We start from the raw sequence: 19,883 nt of genomic DNA on the forward strand, positions 1-19,883 counted from the left end.
CTGAGGCTCTTCGAGATGGGTGTCCCTCTGGGTGCTCCACTTCAGGTGATGTTGTCTCTGTGCCTTTGATCAGAGAATTTCTGCAGCAGTGCTCATCTAGGTTGTGCATGCCCTCTCCCTGTCTCGCACTGTTGTTGGCGCCTAACTAACACCGCATGACCAGACCCTTGCTCTTCAGTTCCTTCTCTACAACAGAGTCTGGACATTGAACTCCGAAGTAGGGGGGAGAAGGGTGGGTAGTGGAGCACCCACAGTGACATTCATCTCAAAGAATCTCACCTCAGTTACTGCACAGGGTGAGTAACCTTCTTCTTCGAGGACCGTTTCTGTGGGTGCCCCACTTCAGGTGACTGTCGAGTGGTGCCCCTCGGTAGTTGCATGAGTAAGTGATGATAACATAGTAAGTCTTAACAATGCAGCCAATCTTGAGCTCTGGTTGATTGCATAATGTTTTGTGAATGTGTGTGCGGACACCCAGGTGGCTGCTCTACATATGTCCGTGATCAGTATGTTCTTTAGAAAGGCTACTAAAGTTGATAGCGATCTGGTGGAGTGGGTTTGGATCCCCACTGCAGGTTGCAGATCCTTCCATTGGTAGCAAAGGTGAATGTACCTGGAAATCCATTTAGATAGCCTCTGTTTGGAAATAGTGGAACTTTTAGATAGATCCAAAGTCGAAATAAAAAGCCTCGGTGACTTTTTGAAGGGCTTAGTTCTTTCAAGGTAGAATGCTAAGGCACATCTGACATCTAGAGTATGTAGTACTGAGTCCTGTTTATTACCATGAGGTTTAGGGAACAATGAGGGAAGATGGACTGGTTGGTTTAAGTGGAAAGAAGAAAGTACTTCAGGTAAAAATTTTGGGTAAGGTCTTAGGGTGACTTGAAAAAGATGGTATATGGTGGGTGTGCCATGAGGGCCTCTAGCTCTCCCATTCGGCAAGCTGATATCTACTAACACCACCACCTTCATCGACAGATGTGTCAGAGATTATTTTTCGAAGAGTTCAAATGGTGGCCCAGTGAGGCAGCGTAGTACCAAGTTCAAGTCCCAAAGTGGGGTAGATACACATATTTTAGGGTATTCATTTCTGATACCCTTAAGGAAATATTTGGTGATCAGGTGGGCAAATAGACATCCCGTCCACCTTGCGGTGGAAAGCGGTAAGTGCCACGAGATGTACTCTGATTGAACTAAGGGATAATCCAGATTTCTTTAGCTCCAATATGTATTCTAATATCATGGGTAAGGGAGCGGTAACAGCCCTGGCTTGTTTATTTTGACACCATATGTTTGGATCTCTTCCATTTATGCAGATATGTATGTATATCGCGGATGACACTAACCTGGGGGGAGAGGTAGATATGCTGGAGGGTAGGGATAGGGTCCAGAGTGACCTAGACAAATTGGAGGATTGGGCCAAAAGAAATCTGATGAGGTTCAACAAGGACAAGTGCAGAGTCCTGAACTTAGGACGGAAGAATCCCATGCACTGCTACAGGTTGGAGACCGACTGGCTAAGCAGCAGTTCTGCAGAAAAGGACCTGGGGATTACAGTGGACGAGAAGCTGGATATGAGTCAACAGTGTGCCCTTGTTGCCAAGAAGGCTAATGGCATATTGGGCTGCATTAGTAGGAGCATTGCCAGCAGATGGAGGGAAGTGATTATTCCCCTCTATTCAGCACTGGTGAGGCCACATCTGGAATATTGCGTCCAGTTTTGGGCCCTCACAGGATGTGAACAAATTGGAGAGAGTCCAGTAGAGGGCAACAAAAATGATTAGGGGGCTGGGGCACAAGACTTATGAGGAGAGGCTGAGGGAACTGGGCTTATTTAGTCTGCAGAAGAGAAGAGTGAGTGGGGGATTTGATAGCAGCCTTCAACTACCTACCTGAAAGGGGGTTCCAAACAGGATGGAGCTCGGCTGTTCTCAGTAGTGGCAGATGACCGAACAAGGAGCAATGGTCTCAAGTTGCAGTGGGGGGAGGTCTAGGTTAGATATTAGGAAAAAATTATTTCACTCGGAGGGTGGTGAAGCACTGGAATGGGTTACCGAGGGAGGTGGCGGAATCTACATTCTTAGAGGTTTTAAGGCCTTGCTTGACAAAGCCCTGGCTGGGATGATTTAGTGGGATTGGTCCTGCTTTGAGCAGGGGGTTGGACTAGATGACCTCCTGAGGTCTCTTCCAACCCTAATCTTCTATGATTCTATGTGTGGTTGTCCTTCTGCTCTTTAGTAATATGTCCTTCACCTTCACTATGTCCTTCAGGTCAGTTCGTCATGATGGAACCATGTAGCAGCCATCCTCTCAGGTGAAATCTCTCCAGGTTCAGGTGGTAGACCTGTCCAGCATCCTGTGAGAAAAGGTTTGGCACAAGTGGAAGAGTGGGTAGTGTACGTACTGTCATCCGCAACAGGTACGAGTACCAAGTTTGTCTGGGCCACGTGGGGGTTATCAAGATGACTTTGGCCTTGGGGGTTATTTTGTATTTAACCCTCAACAGTAGGGGGATCAGGGGAAACGCTTATAGCAGAGATGCATCCCATTTGAGGAAGAAGGCATTGCCCAGTGATTGGAAACCCACTCTCCTCTCAAGCAGAATTATGGGCATTTGTAATTCTGGGATTTCCTGAAGAGGCCTATGGATGGGTGACCCCAGTGTTTGAATATGTTCTGTAGGCCTTTATTGTTTAGGTCCCACTTGTGGTCCTGAGAGAATTCTCTGCTCAGCATATCCGCTGTAGTGTTCGGACATCCTGGGAGATATGAGGCTGATATGTGGACATTGTGCCAGATATACCAGTTCCTTAGTTTCATGGCTTCGGCACATAGGGAGTGTGATTTTGCCCCTCCCTGCCAGTTTATATAAAACATGCAGGTAATGTTGTCCGTCATTACCCTTATGGTCTTGTTCCTGATCAAGGGCAGGATGTGCAAGCACACATCGTGAACTGCAGGCAGTTCCAGAAGATTTATGTGTAACCGTGTCTCGTTAGGAGACCATCAGGCCTGAACTGTGTGGTGCTGTAGGTAAGCCCCTTTCTCCCCCCCAACCTATCAAGGATGTGTCTGTTGTGAGAATCATTGAAGGCTGAGTCTGTGTGAAAGGGACTCCCACACACACGTTGTGGGGTTGGGTCCACCAGTGTAGAATGTCTAACTTTGAGCAGCATGGTGAGGCGCTTGTTCAGGCTGTGTCTGTGTGGAATGTAGATGGCTCTTAGCCAACCCTGGATGCAGCGCATGTGAAGTCATGAATGTCGTACCACGAATGTGGTTGCTGCCATATGGCCTAATAGTTGGAGGCAGGCCCGTGCCAATGTGTGCACTGTTCAGTACTGTGGAGATCAGATTGACTATAGTGACAACTCTGTTCGGCGGTAGTGATGCTTTGGCCTCCAGAGCATCGAGATGGGCCCCAATGAAGTCCAGTTTCTGCACCGGTATCACTGCTGATTTTTGTATGTTTAGTTGTAATCCCAGTTGCAAAAAGAGGGTGATTTTCCTGTGAGTAATGTCTAGGGCATCTGCCCGGGTGGATGCTTTTAGTAGGAAATTGTCCAAGAAGGTAATTATCAATCCCTGCTTGTGGAGGTGTGCCGCCAGTACATCGAGAATTTTAGAAACACCCATGGTGCTGTCAAAGTTCAAAAGGTAGAACTTTGTATTGATATGTTCTGTCCCCGGAGTAAATCTGAGGAACCTCCTGTGAGTGGGATGTACGGTGAAAATAGGCGTCTTAGAGAGCCAAGAATCAGTTCCCCTGTTCCTGTGCTGGTATTATTGTTGCTAATGTGACCATCCTGAACTGTTGGACCTTTACAAATTTGTTGAGTTTTCTGAGGTCTAGAAGAGGTCTCCATCCTCCATTCTTTTTCTGGGTTAAGAAGTAGTGGGAATAAAAACCCTTCCATCTGTGTTAGGATGGTACCAGTTCCTTAACACCCAGACGTAGAAGGTGGGCTACTTCTTGCTGTAGAAGTTGTTCATAAGAGGAGTCCCTGAAATGTGATGGAGAGGGAGGGTGGATGGAGGTGAATGGTATCAAATAGCCTGTGTGGATTATTTCTAGAACCCATTTGTCTGTGGTGATGGATTTCCATGCTGAATAGAAAGGGATCAAACGGTGTCCAAAAAGGGGATGGTCAATGATGGTGTCAGCACTGAGGAATGGGGGAGGTCTCTTGGGCCCTCGATCGAACCCTCAAAATTCTTGTTTTGCAGGTGGCTGTTGAGACGCTGATGATTGAGCCGGAGGAGGTAAACACCTTGGAAGTCTCCGTCTGCTTGTGTGTGTCATACTGCCTCTGTTGTTGGACATATGGGGCAGACCTTGTATGCTGAGTGGGACAGTATTTACCCTGTTTTTTTTTCTTGATGCAGGAGTGTATATCCCAAGGGAGCGAAGGGTCACCGAGAGTCCTTCAGTGTGTTGAAGGGACTCATCAGTCTTTGCTGCAAACAGCTTCTGGCCATCAAAGGGGAGGTCCTCCCATAGCGGATTGCGCCTCCCTAGGGAAGCCGGACAGGTGAAGCCACGAAGCACTGCGCATAACTATGGCTGTGGCTGTGGAGCATGCTGCTGTGTCTGCTGTATCTAAAGACACCTGTAAGGCAGTTCTAGCTTGGAGATGGCCCTCTGAGATGATGGCTTAAAATTGGTTCCTTATGTCCTCTGGTATGTGGTCAATAAAGTCTGTCAATTTGGAGTAATTAGTGTGGTCATATTTCACCAACAGTGAGGCGTACATGGCGATCCAAAATTGCAGAGTGGCTGATGAATAGGCCTTGCGGCCAAAAATATCTAACCTTTTCCACTCTGTCATATGGGGTGTATCTGGGTTGGTGTTCTCTGCCTCGTTGATTGACTGCATCTCTTCTTCACTATCTTGGCAGTGGGAGGCAGAGAAGAGGAGGTCTCCCATAAAATCTTGACAGGATCCAGCATAGCCTCATTAATAGGGAGAGCTACCCTAGAGGGTCCTGCAGAGACTAAAATGCCCACAAGCCTACGTGTCCTTTCCTGTATCTCTTCTGACTGGATATCTAGAGCTACAGCCACCCTCCTCAACAAGTCTTCATGAGCTCTAAAATCATTATGAAGGGGAGAAGTAGATTCAGTCACTACTGCCTCATCAGATGACAAAGAAGAAGAGGCCAAAGATTGTTGAGAAGTTCGCTCCTCCAATGCCTCTACAGGGGAATCCTAAGCATGCAACTCTGCCTGCACAGTACCGAGCCTGGTACCAGAGGAAGGAAGATGGTGACCTTCCTGTACATGCTCCAGAGGTTTGGGAACGTGGAGGAAAACCCTACAGGGTAGAGGAGGATCACTGGTATGGAGGTTGGACCCAGTTCTGTGTAGGCCCCTGGCTCTTAGGACGCTGAGACTGTGAATGGTACCACTGCTGGCAGGTACCCCACTGGGGCAGGTGGGCAGGGGTCAGCAACGTGTCCATACAAGGACACAAGTGTCTGTGGTAAAAATTTTTGAGGTCCATGGTAATTTTTCCAAAAAATCGAATGACTGAATGACAACCCCCCACCCCTTCCCTCATGTCCGTCACTAAGTATGGAAATTTTGTCAAGTATCCGTTGCACAACATGGTGGTGCCAATCCCTGTTGGTGGGCATGCTCAGGTCAGGACACAAAGGATCTGACTTCCGAGTCCAGTGAGGAGTCTGTTTCCTCCAAACGGGAGCTGAATCTGTCAGTACCAGGGACAGAGGTTCCAGCCCTGGTGAAGAGGGCATCTGTAAAATCATTGCTGGCTTACCTCTGGGTGCAATCCTACAAAAAGATGCTGCAAGAGTATAAGTGGCTGGTACCAAGTGGTGCTCTGGGGCTGGAGCCAGGCCCAGAGGAGCACCTGGTTCCAATACTGCTATCGTACAAGGCTCTTAAATCACAGGAGAAGCTGGTACCAACAAGTTAAGCAACTCTCTGGCTGCCTTGAAAGCCACAGGTGTCAATGACACCGGAAAGGGCTCCTTGAGCCTGCAGTAGTGAAAGGTGTGCCAATTCTTCAGGGATTAGTCCCAACAGACCCTTCCTGGGTTCCAGAATCAGCAGTCCCTCCCAGCTCACAGATTGCTCCAAAGGATTTGACTTTTTTGAGTGCCCCTCCAAGTCCTTGTGAGCACTCAGTGCCTTCCTTTTAGAGGGTCCTGGTACCAAGTCTTTAGGAGACTTATGCAGTCTCTTTGGCACCAGCAACGCAGTTCAGCCTGAGGATGTTGTCAGAACAGGAAGAGCACTCCTAACAGACTCGGAAGTGCTTGGTACCCATTCAGAGCAGGAGGGTTCCAATGGCAGAAGAACCACAGACACCTTGAGCAAGTACTTGAGTCTGGCAGCCCTGTCATTTTTCAAGCAGGGTTGAACCCTCTACAAATGTGACATCTGTCACTAACATGCACCTCTCCCAGACACTTAAGAAGCTGTGATGTGGGTCACTCACTGGCATAGACTTGTTACATGAATAACAGGCCTTGAAGCCAGGAGAACAGGGTATCAGTCTGGTAACGAGCCCGGTACCCATCCGGGACACCAGTAACCCTACACTAAAAGTGTACTATACTATACTTAACTTAATCCTATAACTAACTCTTCAGATATACTATAAGAGACTAAAAACTAATGCTACAGGTACAAGTTACACTAAGGAATGGAAGATATGAAGAAACAAAGATCGCAGCTCCAACAACAACCATCACTGGAACTAGGAAAGAACTGAGTGGGGTCAGGGGCAGAGCGGCCCCCTTTATGCCTGCATGAAGTGGCACGAGGCAGAAGAGAATGCTCACGCTGCCCTGAAAAGTACTGCCAAGGAAAAAATCTCCAACAACTGTGCACGAGATCCACACACCCACCTACAGTAGAAAGGACATGTGCAATCACTCAAAGAAGAACTCTGTTTTGCTCTTCTTATCCTCTTCCTTATCCCTGGAATGGGAAGCTCTCGTTATTGGCAGTGCGGTTGTTGGTATGTCAGTCAAGGGGAGAGTTTTGGGAATTGGAGTTTTGGTACGGTCTTCCCCTTGGAAGCTATCAGTGACTGTGATCTCAAGGACGACAGGGCACTGACAGACGTGAAGGGTCCCCATACGGGGGAGTGTCGCTATACCCAGGTCCGAAGCCAGTTTTAAAGCTTGCTCCATCATTAATAGCCTATACTCAATATCCTTGTTTTTACGCGCTCATCCCTTAAAAGAAGAATGGATTTTACACTTGCTGGGAACGTGAGAGTCTTCCATGCAACAAGTTCAGTGGGAGTGCTAGTCACTAAAAAGGACTGCTTCTCGACAAGAGAAGTACCTGTTAAATCCTGGTAAGCCCATCATCCCTGGCAAGAAAAAGTTTTTCAAGCCCTTATTAGTGGAAAAAGAAAACCACAAGTGTGTGTGTGCATGTATGTATATATGTTTTGGGTTTTTTTGTTGCTGTTAGAAAAGGAAAGGGGAACAAATGTTTAAATTATAAGGTACTAAACCTACTACTACTTGGAACTAACTACAAAGCTAAAACACTAATACAAGGGGGGAAACAGGTACACAGTAAACAGGCAGGCAGTAGACTCCATCTCTGGCCAAAGGCGGTTGAGAAGGAATTGAGGGCGATTTGCTCACGTAGCCCTATAAAGCTTCGATACAGGGCATGAGGATGTGTAGGGCACATGTGCAGGCACTGCTACCAAAAATCTGCGATCAAAGGTGCACATGTGCTCCTAAAACAGAGCACCCATAGGGACACTAATCAAAGAAGTAGTCCTGCTTGGCCCCTCAGAACGTTTGAAGAATTTTCCTACCAGCCTCTAACAAACCTCTACAGAACATGTGCAAACTGCAATTTTTAGAGGCTTATAACTCAGCTTTATTTGGGTGGATTTTCAGAGAGAGAGTAAAAAGCACCCCTTGGGTCCCAGGTTGACTTACTGAAAGTGGCTAAAAAGGTTACCTAGGTCACAACAATAGAATATGCAAAGTGAGTGGGCCTCTTTCCACAATTTACAACCCTATTTTGATAAGAGTGCAATCTTCTAATTTAAAAATAAAATCTACAAGTATTTGAAACAAGATTTATAAGGAATTTTCTTTACCTTGCCAAACCACCATAATCCAATCCTTCTTCACCTCTGAATATAACATATAATCGCCTCCTTAAATCATAAGGTTTTAAAGCCATGATCTATGAAACAATTTTAAACACAAAGTTAAAAAAATACAAAGGCTCATTAAATTAATTTACTTTCAACCCATTAAACAAACTGATTGTTTCAAATTCAGACTATTATTAATTATATGTATTATGGTAGCACCTAAAGACCCAGTTGGGGAGCAGGACATTTTACCTTAAACAGAGGTACGAATATTCATTTAATAGCTTTGTTAAATTATTTTAGTTTACAAATTCTGTATTGAATAACAGGGAAAGTATTGAACAAATTATTTCAATACATTAGGCAACTCCTCTTTAATGGGTAAGTATAATTTTGACCCAAACTATTTGATATTTTTCCCTTTAATAATATTCTTCCTGATGCCTCTGAAAGTATTCCATGGTATTTTTGGTGGGATGAGAGGGAGCAGTTTTAGACTGGGAATGTTCTATTTTTTATAACAGAAGGCAGCATATTCATCTGTGAAGTATAGAATGCTATAGGTTAAGAATTGTAAATCCTAGTTACACAGGTTTAATCTTTGAAGTAGTAGTTATGATAGAACAACAGATTTTAAAAATCAAGGTTTTCCCTATTAATGATTGCACAGTCACAAACTAGAGCAGCATATTGTAACACTGTCTTACTTCAATGAACATATTTAATACACCAGACATCATAGCCTTACTTGTTGGAAGGAATCCTCAAACAGTGTCTGTCTGGATACATTAATCTTTACATGGCTCGGCAATGCATTTGACTGTAAGCATAAAACAACACCACATAAGTGGCAGCATACGCTAAATGAACGCTGTGACGGAGTATACAAACCCCATATCAGTAACGGCAGAGTTAAGCAGCTGCGCTGATCCCAGGTGGCCCCAACCCTTGCCACACTCACAAAGCATGCATGGCTTGGAGGAGGCACTCAAAAGGAGGCAAGGCCAGCTCATTAGGCATGCAAGCAATAGAAGTGATCTGACCTATACTCAGAGCTCCTGGAAAGGAGCACTGTAGGAGCTCCTGCTGCCTGAGGCCAAGCTGTAGTCACTTTGCCAAACCCACAGAGAAGAGACTCAAGACACTCAGACGGTCTGACATATTACCTTTGATTTCAATTATTTAATGTCTTTATTTTATCCTTTGGGAAAGAGGGGACATGTAGGAAATGATCCAGGGAGGTAACAAACAGTACTTTAGTGTGCAGGACGTAGCTGCCTATTACTGGGCCCTGGATCAGAACCTGGTGGAAAGAGTGGTCCTCTGTTTCCCCCACCAGCTGCTAGTGGGTACAGAAGGCAGAAAGCCTACTCCTGAGATGGGAAATCTAGCCGAGAGAGTGCCCTGAAGACAGAAGGATCAAGACTCCGAGATCTCTATTCAGGAGAGGCCTAGACCCCCTCATCTAACCACCAGAGCCACCCGTTGCTGGACTCTTTATATACCCCAAAAGAGGTGGACATAAATGCATGACCTGGCCAGAGGGCCAAGTTATGTGAGGGTTGAAGCAACTGTCAACAAAGGGTGCTAGGAAAAAGGAGCATGCTATGTCCACACCCAGCCACAAGGGGGCGCCTAAGTCAGTGAAACCCCAGCACAAACACAAATTCAAATTCTCAAAGATAGATTTAATTACTACTACAGTACCTGACACAAGTAACGGAAATGAGCAAGTTTCCACCTAAAGCTACGTTCATAAGCAATTTGTGGGCCTTTATTTCTGTAAAACAATATATTTGAAGTGTTTTAAACCAATACAACATATAGTGAACAGTATAATCAGCTCTCAGTAGTTTCACCACTAGACCAACAGTTTGTGCATTTCAATAAAACACCAATTCAAGTTCACAAGAAATGGCCACCATAAAAAGACTAACATATGCTCCAGTTTTATTTTCTGGTGTTGGTTCAAAAATCACACAGCCAAATTTTAAATGTAACCTAACTTTTGTAACCTGTTAACTCCTTAAATTAACTAAAAAGACCACCTACAATGTCATCAGAAGTCAGTCTTAACTCTATATGTAAGATGCTGTTCAGAGCACTATCAACATGTGGGCGTCTATATTCACTGAACTATAAAAAAAAGTATTCATTGATCAGTACATTGTTTTGAAACACTGGGTATCAAGAGTTACTTTGTTAGCTACCAATATATTTGATATAGCAATATTTCAGCTAAAAGAGTACTTTATTACCAGTATTTGAATATTCTTTATTTTCTTCAAATATTGTATTAATAATTATGATCTAGCTAATATTCAAATTTTACTGCTCTTCCTCAATCTATTTCTACTGCATTTATAAACATGGTATATGAGCACTTGACAATAATTACATCAAATGAACAAAGTAGGGCTGTCAAACAATTAAAAAAAATTATCGCAATTAATTGTGAGATTAAAAAAATAGGCGTGATTAATTGCAGTGTTAATCACACTGTTAAACAATAGATACCATTTATTTAAATCTTTTTGGATGTTTGTCTACATTTTCAAATCAAATATGTTGATTTCAGTTACAACACAGAATACAAAGTATACAGTGCTCACTTTATATTATTTTTATTACAAATATTTGCACTGTAAAAAAGATAAACAAAATATAGAGTATTTTTCAATTCACCTCATACAAGTACTGTAGTGCAATCACTTTATCATGAAAGCGCAATTCACAAATGTAGACTTCAGACAGCATGGTCCACATCTCATCTCTCTCAGATTTTGAAAGAGACTTCAGAGTCTTAAACCTTGGTTTGAGTGCTGTAGCGATCTTTAGAAATCTCCTATTGGTACCTTCTTTGCATTTTGTCAAATATTAAGTGAAAGTGTTCTTAAATCGAACAACATATGATGGGCAGGGCCGGCTCTGGCTTTTTTGCCGCCCCAGGCAAAAAAGCATCCGGCCGCCCCCCCCCCCGCCCCCCAGCGGGGGGGGGGGGGGAGGGCGGCCGGAGCCCCGGGGGGAGGACGGCGAGCCCCGGCCGGGGCTCCGCTCTCCCCCCGGCGGCTGGGGGGAGGGAGCCGGGGGGAGGGCGGCCGGAGCCCTGGGAGGAGGGCGGCGAGCCCCGGCCGGGGCTCCGCTCTCCCCCCGGCGGCCGGGGGGAGGGCGCCGGGGCGGAGGGCGGCCAGAATGCCGGGGGGAGTGCGGCGAGCCCGGCCGTGGCCCCGCTCTCCCCGGCGGCCGGAGCGCCGCGCCGCCCCCCTCCAGGTGCCGCCCCAAGCACAAGCTTGGTGGGCTGGTGCCTGGAGCCGGCCCTGATGATGGGTCACCATCCAAGACTGCTATAACATGAAATGTATGGCAGAATGGGGGTAAAAAAGAGCAGGAGACTTACAATTCTCTCCCCAAGGAGTTCAGTCACAAATTTAATTAATGCATTATTTTTGTAATGAGCGTCATCAGCATGCAAGCATGTCCTCTGGAATGGTGGTCGAAGCATGAAAGGGCTTACGAATGTTTAGCATACCTGTCACGTAAATACCTTGCAATGTCAGCTACAACCATGCCATGCAAACACCCATTCTCACTTTCAAGTGACAGTGTAAATAAGAAGTGAGCAGCATTATCTCTCGTAAATGTAAACAAACTTGTTTGTCTTAGCAATTCGCTGAACAAGAATACGACTAAGTGGACTTGTAGGTTCTAAAGTTTTACATTGTTTCATTTTTGAGTGCAGTTACCTTAAAAAAAAAATTCTACATTTGTAAGTTGCACCTGCACGATAGAGATTGCACTACAGTACTTGTATGAGGTGAATTGAAAAATAAGATTTCTTTGTTTATATATTTACAGTGCAAATATTTGTAATAAAAATAATATAAAATGAGCACTGTACACTTTGTATTCTGTGTTGTAATTGAAATCAATATATTTGAAAATGTAGACAAAAATCCAAAAAAATTTATAAATTTAAATTGATATTTTATTAAACAGTGTGATTAAAACAATTAATTATGACTAATTTTTTATCTAGTTTGTTTTGTGTTAATTGCTTGAGTTAACTGTGATTAATTGACAGCCCTAGAACAAAGTTATATCACAGAATATTTCAATGAGAAAGGTAATGTTGGTAGTTAAATCTCCAAAATAGAAAATAATTACAAGGCAGCAACTTGTACTGCACTTAATGCTGAGAGCCCATATAAAATATTAACTGTTCATTAATATGCGGAATACTATTCACTATTAAACAGTGAATAATCTTAAAAAAAAAACCCTCTATTAGCGGCTCACTTACACAGAGGATTTTCCAGTTCGAGGATCATTGAAGGTTGTTGTCCTTGTGTTATGATCAACAAAATATCTGACACCTTCTCTAGTGTATCTGATTTCCCAGCCCTCAGGAAGTGGGTCCTCATTTTGTAAACTGTAAAAGGAATTGAAAACAGTACACATGAAGAAACTTACAACAATGTTTAAGTATGATCATTTGATCTGCACACATCAATATAGACATTATATATACCAACCCTTGAGTTCGGGGGTCTTCCCACTGTGTTGTCTTGGTGTTGTGATTCACAAAGTACACCCTATCATTTGAATCCACTCTCCTTTCTGAAAAAAATAAAAATTATTAAATAACAAATTTCGGTTACAGTCACATTACTAAATTAATAGCTTATCATCTTACCCCAGCCTGGTGGTAAAGGCCCAAGTGGATCATTTTCTGCTGACAACATTGAAGCCTAGTTATAAAGAACAAACCAGACACAAATTTATATTAAAGAATAAATATAGATAAATAAGTCTATCTAATTAAGATACTTTTTAAAATACACAAGTTATGTGTTCTGTCAATTCTTATAAACAAGATCATGTCTTTTTCTATAAAGATAGTCTCCACCAAAGAATCTACATATGAATTGCTTAGACGGTCCTCTCCAGCATCCCTTGAACAATAGTTCTGCTAACAACAGTATTGGAAAACATGTAAGGTAAAGTAACATCTGAAGGATCTACATGAAAATACATTATCCTGATGCCCAAGGAAAGTTAAAATTCAAAACTAAGTATACAGTATTAGTTTTGTATGTTACCCCTTATAAGTAATACCAAATAACTAAATGAAGAATAAAGTATGTTATCAAGTATTACTTTTGATATTTTTCTCTTCATTGCCATTTGGATTTCAAAGCCATTTATCTTACTTGAAAGGACCTTTAGCACATGAATAAACTCTAAAACACTAGTATGTCTAAAAAGTTAGTCAATCCTAAAATTTCTAAATAACTAGTGTCAACCTTACATTTAAAAACATTAAATCAGGCAACATTTATGGCAAATGAATTTTTGATTGAGTTACTGATTCTTTATTTTGAGAATATGGTTCTTTGGCAACATACTATTTCAACACAAAATTTACATAACACTAAAGTATATAATTATTAAGCTATGTTAAAGTAATATTGTAGTTTAGGCAAAAACTAAAAAAAGTAAGGAGAATTTAAAGTTTTCTTTGTGTCCTTAGCTCTTTGTACTAAATTTACAGTTAGTCATTCAACATCTATAGTTTTCAACATCATTCACACCCTTTTAGATTCAAGGCATTTTGTCAGTTATCTTGCTTTGATTTATATCAAAGTAAAATGAAGTTCCATGCATCTTAACAACTTCAAAGTATTGCAATTTGCAACTGGTCAGAGAGGAAATGAAAGAGCAATTAAAACCATCTTTAATATAGTCAACTGCTTCCTTTAAGGCTTTGTACTAGGGATGCTAGGTGCTTCAAAATATTATTATTAATAAGGTCAATGGAGGCCCTAATCAGCATGCAAATACCAGTCATACTTAAAAGGGCTTTAAGGTTACTGTGTACTAACTAACATCTTGTCTTATGGAACCATTACAAGAAAATAGAAGAAATACTGAATTAGTTGTTTGTACAGTAGTGTTAAACCTCATAAGGCTCATAATGGAAATGTTCTCACAATCCTTTCTTAACAGAATATGTCTAATCTTTACAGAAGTATCTTGATGAGCTTACTGCTAAACAGAAACACAAAATTAAGTTGTGGGAAAATGAATCCTTTGAAGAATATAGTAAAGTAACTTCTTATCTTTAAATTTGGTTACTAGGTCTTAAATATATCAATCTGAATTGATGGAATTACCCACTTTATGGTCTGTTAATGGGAAAGGAGGATTTGTGCCACCTTGGGTCATCTTTACGTATCCTTCCAACTGCTTGCCCATGTGACTCAGCTATAAATAAAAATGAGTGACACACCTTATGGGCACCTGTTTCTGAACTAAATACCAAGCCCCAACCCGTGCTATCTACAGCCTTTTTAAAATAGTCATTAAGCACAGTTCTCTTTCTTGTGGTTTGATCCATGTGCAAGCCAGTGTGAAGCACAAATGAGCTGAAGCATCCAAAATACATGTGGTTGAGTTTGGATGCGATTGGGTGTGTGGAGCACATTTTGACATGGGAGCCTCAAGATAGGATTTTTTATTATTATTATTATTTCTGCTGCACAAGCAATGTGGTTTGCCTAGGTTTGGGGCCATTAGCGGAACCATTTTGTGAACACGTTTCTTCCCTGAAGAACTGGACAAACACCCAAGTTTCATTAAAATGGTTGCACTTAACCTATGCTAGCTACCTACGCAGAGCTACCTACCAAGGTTGTAACAAAATTTGTAACAACAACACTGGCTGTTGTTACTAGGCATATTAGTAATTGCACTGGCTACTGTTACTAACTGTTTTAGATCTGTACTAGGTGGTAAACTTTAATGAATGGGTTTAAAAAAAAAGATTAAACTCCAGTATAGACAGGACCTAAAAGTGAAGAGAGGGCAATAGTCTCCAGACTGGTGGATCTGAGACTGAATCCTAATTTACAAGTGAAAAAAATTACTATTTCAGATCTTAAAATCCACCAATCCAGTCTGTATTCTGTATTCCAATCTGTTTGTATACACAATGAGATTTTTGAGGGATGGGAACCAATGTAGGAGTATCTACTACTTTCTCTCTCCAAAGGATCATATTACTGATACTTTGCACTTGTATGGAACTTTTGATACTAAAATCTCAAATCCACTTATTTTACAGATGTGGAAACCAAGACACAGAAAAGTTAAAAATATTTTCCCACATTCACACAGTGAGCCAGTAGCAGAACAAAGACCAAAACATGTGAACCCTGACTCCTCCTCTCTAACTGCTTACATATTTGGCTCCCAAACAACAAAACACTGCTTTTTCTGAGATGGACATGCATAAAATGGTAGTTGTGTAGCTAAAGCGTTTAGCTTTCCTACAATAACTTGAGGAGTTTAAAGCGTCTCCCACCTCGACCATTAAAAATACAGCTCCTTCCTTATGACGACAGCCTTCCCTTTATCTGTTTAGGTGTGAGAACAAATGTAAATTTATGCCCTGACAAGAACTGCTTCACTATTTAACAATTCTCTGAAACAACAAGAGACTTTGCTTAATTACTTTATGATTTAGAAAACGTGAGTGGCACTTCATTTTTAGTTCCAAAATAAGGTTTTTCAGAAACCATTAATCTAACAGAAACTGAATAAATTTAACTCTGGAGAGAACTGATCACTAGAATTAGAATTCTCGATCCAATATATCCTAAATGTAAAAGTGTTGAAAAGGATAAACAATGTCCTAAGAACTAGATGTATAAGCTGAGAAAAGCCCTCAATTTCTTGGCTAAGACCACCTTAAGTTTCTGAATTTTGAGAAACATTGCTAATGTATTTATTATCTGGTGAAAACTGTATTTGCCACCAAGGCGTCACAAAAGATCTTATAAATGTAACTTCCGTGACCAAGAAAGGACAATCTTTAGTTCAAAATCAAGTTGAGAATTTTTTAAAAACACCACCACCGTGGCCACCAGCTGCTGGTCTTGAACAGAGGTAACTATAGAGTCTTTCACTCTATGCATCTGAAGAAGTTAGGTTTTTACCCACAAAAGCTTAATCAGTTAGTCTTTAAGGTGCCACCAGACTCCTTGTTGTTTTTGTAGATACAGACTAACACGGCTACCCCCTGATACTATACAAAGTAAGCCAGTCAACTCCATAGCAAATGAAATGTACCTTTTCCACTCTTAGAAACTATATAATCACAATCATCCTGTCAGACAACAATTCCAGTATGATGGTGAGAGTAAAGGACAACAGTTGGTAACTGACATAAAACATGCCAAAAAGTAGACATCAAAAGGTGATTGAGAGGTTCACAGAGTCTTCTGAATCAACGGATACCTAGGAGAATCTAGAATTTATGGTGGATATACTTTATCTACAGAGTCAGGTGATTCTATGGATGAAAACGTTGAGCCAATTAAGGTATAAACAACTTTGATCCGATTTAGCAACCAGCCTAAATCCTTTCAAATATTTAGATAAGACTTTCTGAATTGTTCCTACAGATACCAAGGGTTGAACTGTCTAAATCATGGGTAACATGAAATATTCTTTGCAGGGACACTGTGACTCTTCCCCCTAGACAAGTGCTGCTATTTTAATCCAGGGTTGTTGTTTTTTTTACAATGAGTCATGTTAGAAACATGTTAGGTGACATGTTTTAACAAACACATTGTTAAACACCACTTGGCACCCAGTACAGAGTAAGTATAGTGTTTAAAAATCCATTAGTTGGCCATTGTCAACTTAACACATTTTTAAATACAACAGTCTACTCTACATTGGGTGCAAAGTAGTGTAACTTGCATTTTTAACATGGTTCATTTTCCCAGTGTAGACAAAGAGCAAGATGCACAGATACAGATTGAGATAGTTTTTCTATTTTCTGACTGCATCTTTGAGTACACAATGTCGAAGGGAGCAAACTACAGCTAATGAAGAACTGGATTGTCCAAGAACATTCAACAGAAAGGAACAATCTATGGCAGTTGAACTGTAAAACAGTAATTAAATGGATTAAGAAGTATTTTGAAGACCAGTAAGACAAATATATATATATATATATTTATATTTATATTTATATTTAAGTATGTCAGAAGCAGGAAGCTTCAAAAAAAAAAAAAAATCAGTGGTTCCTTTAGGCTACAAAGTTATGAAGGGAACAGTTAAGGAGAAGAAAGAACACTGAAGAGAAGTGAAGCCCCTGATCCCGCAGAAGTGTGTTTAACTTTATAACAAGAATGAAGTTAATGCAATTACTCACATGCATAAAAAATTAAGGAAGCGCATATGACCTTGCAGGATGAGGGCCTACATGATTACTTACCCTAGATCTCCTCTTTTTAGGTAATAAAGATTAAGATGTTTGTAAAAAGACCTGCTGGAACAAACTGATGATACAAAACCACTACAGATCTCCAGACTGGATGGCATGTATGCAGCCAAGATTTTTGAAGGAACATAAGAATGAAGCGTCTGAGCGGATAACAAAAACATACCATCTCTCCTTAAAATCAGCTACAAAACTGGAGGAGCAAATATTGTAACTTACTTTAAAAAGGCACTAGAGATGATCCTGGAAGTTACAAATTAGAGAGTTTTATTTCAGTTCAAGGCAAAATAGGTGAAATGATAAACAGAGCCTTAAAACATCTATGACACAGACAAATCAACATAGCTTGTGTAAAAGAAAACTGTGCATCTCCCGCCCATGCTTCTAATTAACATATATAATTATGTATATATTAATGTTTATCATAGTTCTCCATTATCTACTATTTTGTTGAGTCTCAAACAATTAACAGACTGGGAAGGCACAATTTTCTTTCACAGAAGCTGCATTGGGTTGCCTTTTTTTATTATTTTTATATATATATTTTGTTAGAGATGTTGTGATAATTCCAAAACCAACCATTACAAACCCAGCAAATTCAGTTAAGGTTACATTTAAAAGGAATCCAAACCTGCTAAGCTAAGAAATGCAGAGTTAAGGCACCTAAACCACCTTAACGCTGGTGTATACTAATGTTATGCAATAACCATATGATTATGATTAAGACATGTTTGTTTGTGGTCCTAGTATAATTTTTTTTTTTTTCTTCTGAAGATAAAATATGAAAAAATAAATGTTTGTTCTCATGGCATCTCTATAGGGAGGAGTTAAGATTGTTTGGGTACCCTGACTGCATTTCTTATCTTAAGATGATCTCATTTTGGCCACTCAGGTCAACAGACAAGTTCTTTTACCATTAAGGGAGAGCTAATCCAATCTCCTGGGTAACAAAAATCCACCATCAAACATCTCACTTTAGCTTTTCTATAATTTATCTGCAGTTTCCTCTTCCTTTCAGGGGCAAACTCAGAGCACTAAATTGTTCTAATCTGTATGCTACTCTGTAATAGAAAAATATATAGAATCATAGAATATCAGGGTTGGAAGGGACCTCAGGAGGTCATCTAGTCCAACCCCCTGCTCAAAGCAGGACCAGTTCCCAACTAATTCATCCCAGCCAGGGCTTTGTCAAGCCTGACCTTAAAAACCTCTAAGGAAGGAGATTCCACCACCTCTCTAGGTAACCCATTCCAGTGCTTCACCACCCTCCTAGTGAAAAAGTTTTTCCTAATATCCAACCTAAACCTTTCCCACTGCAACTTGAGACCATTTTTGTTTTACTATTAATGGGAACTGTAGCTAATGCAATTGAACTATCCACCAAACATGACAAATATATGGAAAACAGTTATAAAGAAAAGCAAGTAAGCCATCAAACACCCAATTTCTCTTTCCTTTTTGAATATTGGTGTCTGATTGACAGATCATAAAATAGATCACCAAATTAGGACTGGTGAATATAAGATCAGAGAGGACACATTGTAACAGTTGCCTAAAGCATTCTGAAGAGAAGAAAGTAAACATGTTTCAAGTTGGCCTGAAAATCAGTGATAATGGTAAAAGATATCATTAAAGCAAAGGCAGACCATATTTTAGATGAAGAAGGTATCATTCCCGAACAGAGAACACAAATATTGTACTTTGATTAGTAAACAGAAACGTGCAATTACATATCATTATACTGTTTTCCTATTTCTGTTTTATTAAAGAAATAATTGCACCTGTTATAAAAATTTGAAATACATTGTACTTACAAAAAGGCAATCCTGCCAACATAACATTTTCTACATTTCTCTTCTCTCTCTTTTTTTGAGCACTAAGATTAATGGCTTCCAAACAGTATCTTTGTTTCCTAAGAGTGCATCAGTAGTTCTGATTATATACTACTTGAAATCATAATTATGCTTATCACATTTGGGTGTTATAAACAATGATTTTTGCCTCAGATGAACCCCTAGAACTTATTAACTCTTAAGGATTCTGCATATAAGCAGACATCTTTAGCAGAGAATACTGAGAAAAAGTGATAAATGAAGATATTTGTTTGAAAATATCTTCATTTGTTTTTTTCAAAGTGTCTCAAAGCATCAGCTGCTATTTAAGGATCACGAGAGGGAAAAATTACTTGCCGTATATTTCTACTTCTCCAATATCTTGCAGGATTCTCATTCCTGAGACTCCACAGCTCTTCATAGCACAAAACAAGCAGAACACCCCAAGTTCTTAAGATATTTTGGTACCTAAGTACAACCTTAGCATAGGAAAGCACCAAATCACTCCCTTATAGATGCACACCATCGCTGCACTTCAAGAAAGACTGGGAAAAGAATGGGGTCTTTTTCCTTAAAAGAGGGATGAACAAAAGAGGACATGATAAAAAGTATACAAAATAAGGAAAGGTTACTTACAGGAACTGGAATTCTTCTAGA

General features: G+C 40.9%; 1 protein-coding gene across 2 annotated transcripts in view; it reads right to left on the reverse strand.

Annotated features, from left to right (window-relative positions):
* WWP1 (WW domain containing E3 ubiquitin protein ligase 1) overlaps positions 1-19,883 on the reverse strand; it is a 115,890-nt gene that overhangs the window by 44,592 nt on the left and 51,415 nt on the right. For both annotated transcript variants that reach the window (XM_065399876.1, XM_065399877.1), the window contains exons 10-15: positions 12,796-12,850; positions 12,635-12,719; positions 12,403-12,531; positions 9,810-9,882; positions 8,851-8,922; positions 8,103-8,191 (exon numbers count right to left, since the gene is read on the reverse strand). In XM_065399876.1, coding sequence (XP_065255948.1) covers positions 8,103-8,191; positions 8,851-8,922; positions 9,810-9,882; positions 12,403-12,531; positions 12,635-12,719; positions 12,796-12,850 — 503 coding nt within the window. The remainder of the gene's footprint in view (positions 1-8,102; positions 8,192-8,850; positions 8,923-9,809; positions 9,883-12,402; positions 12,532-12,634; positions 12,720-12,795; positions 12,851-19,883) is intronic.

Source organism: Emys orbicularis, chromosome 2, assembly GCF_028017835.1.
Source record: "Emys orbicularis isolate rEmyOrb1 chromosome 2, rEmyOrb1.hap1, whole genome shotgun sequence".
Lineage (NCBI taxonomy): Eukaryota > Metazoa > Chordata > Testudines > Emydidae > Emys > Emys orbicularis.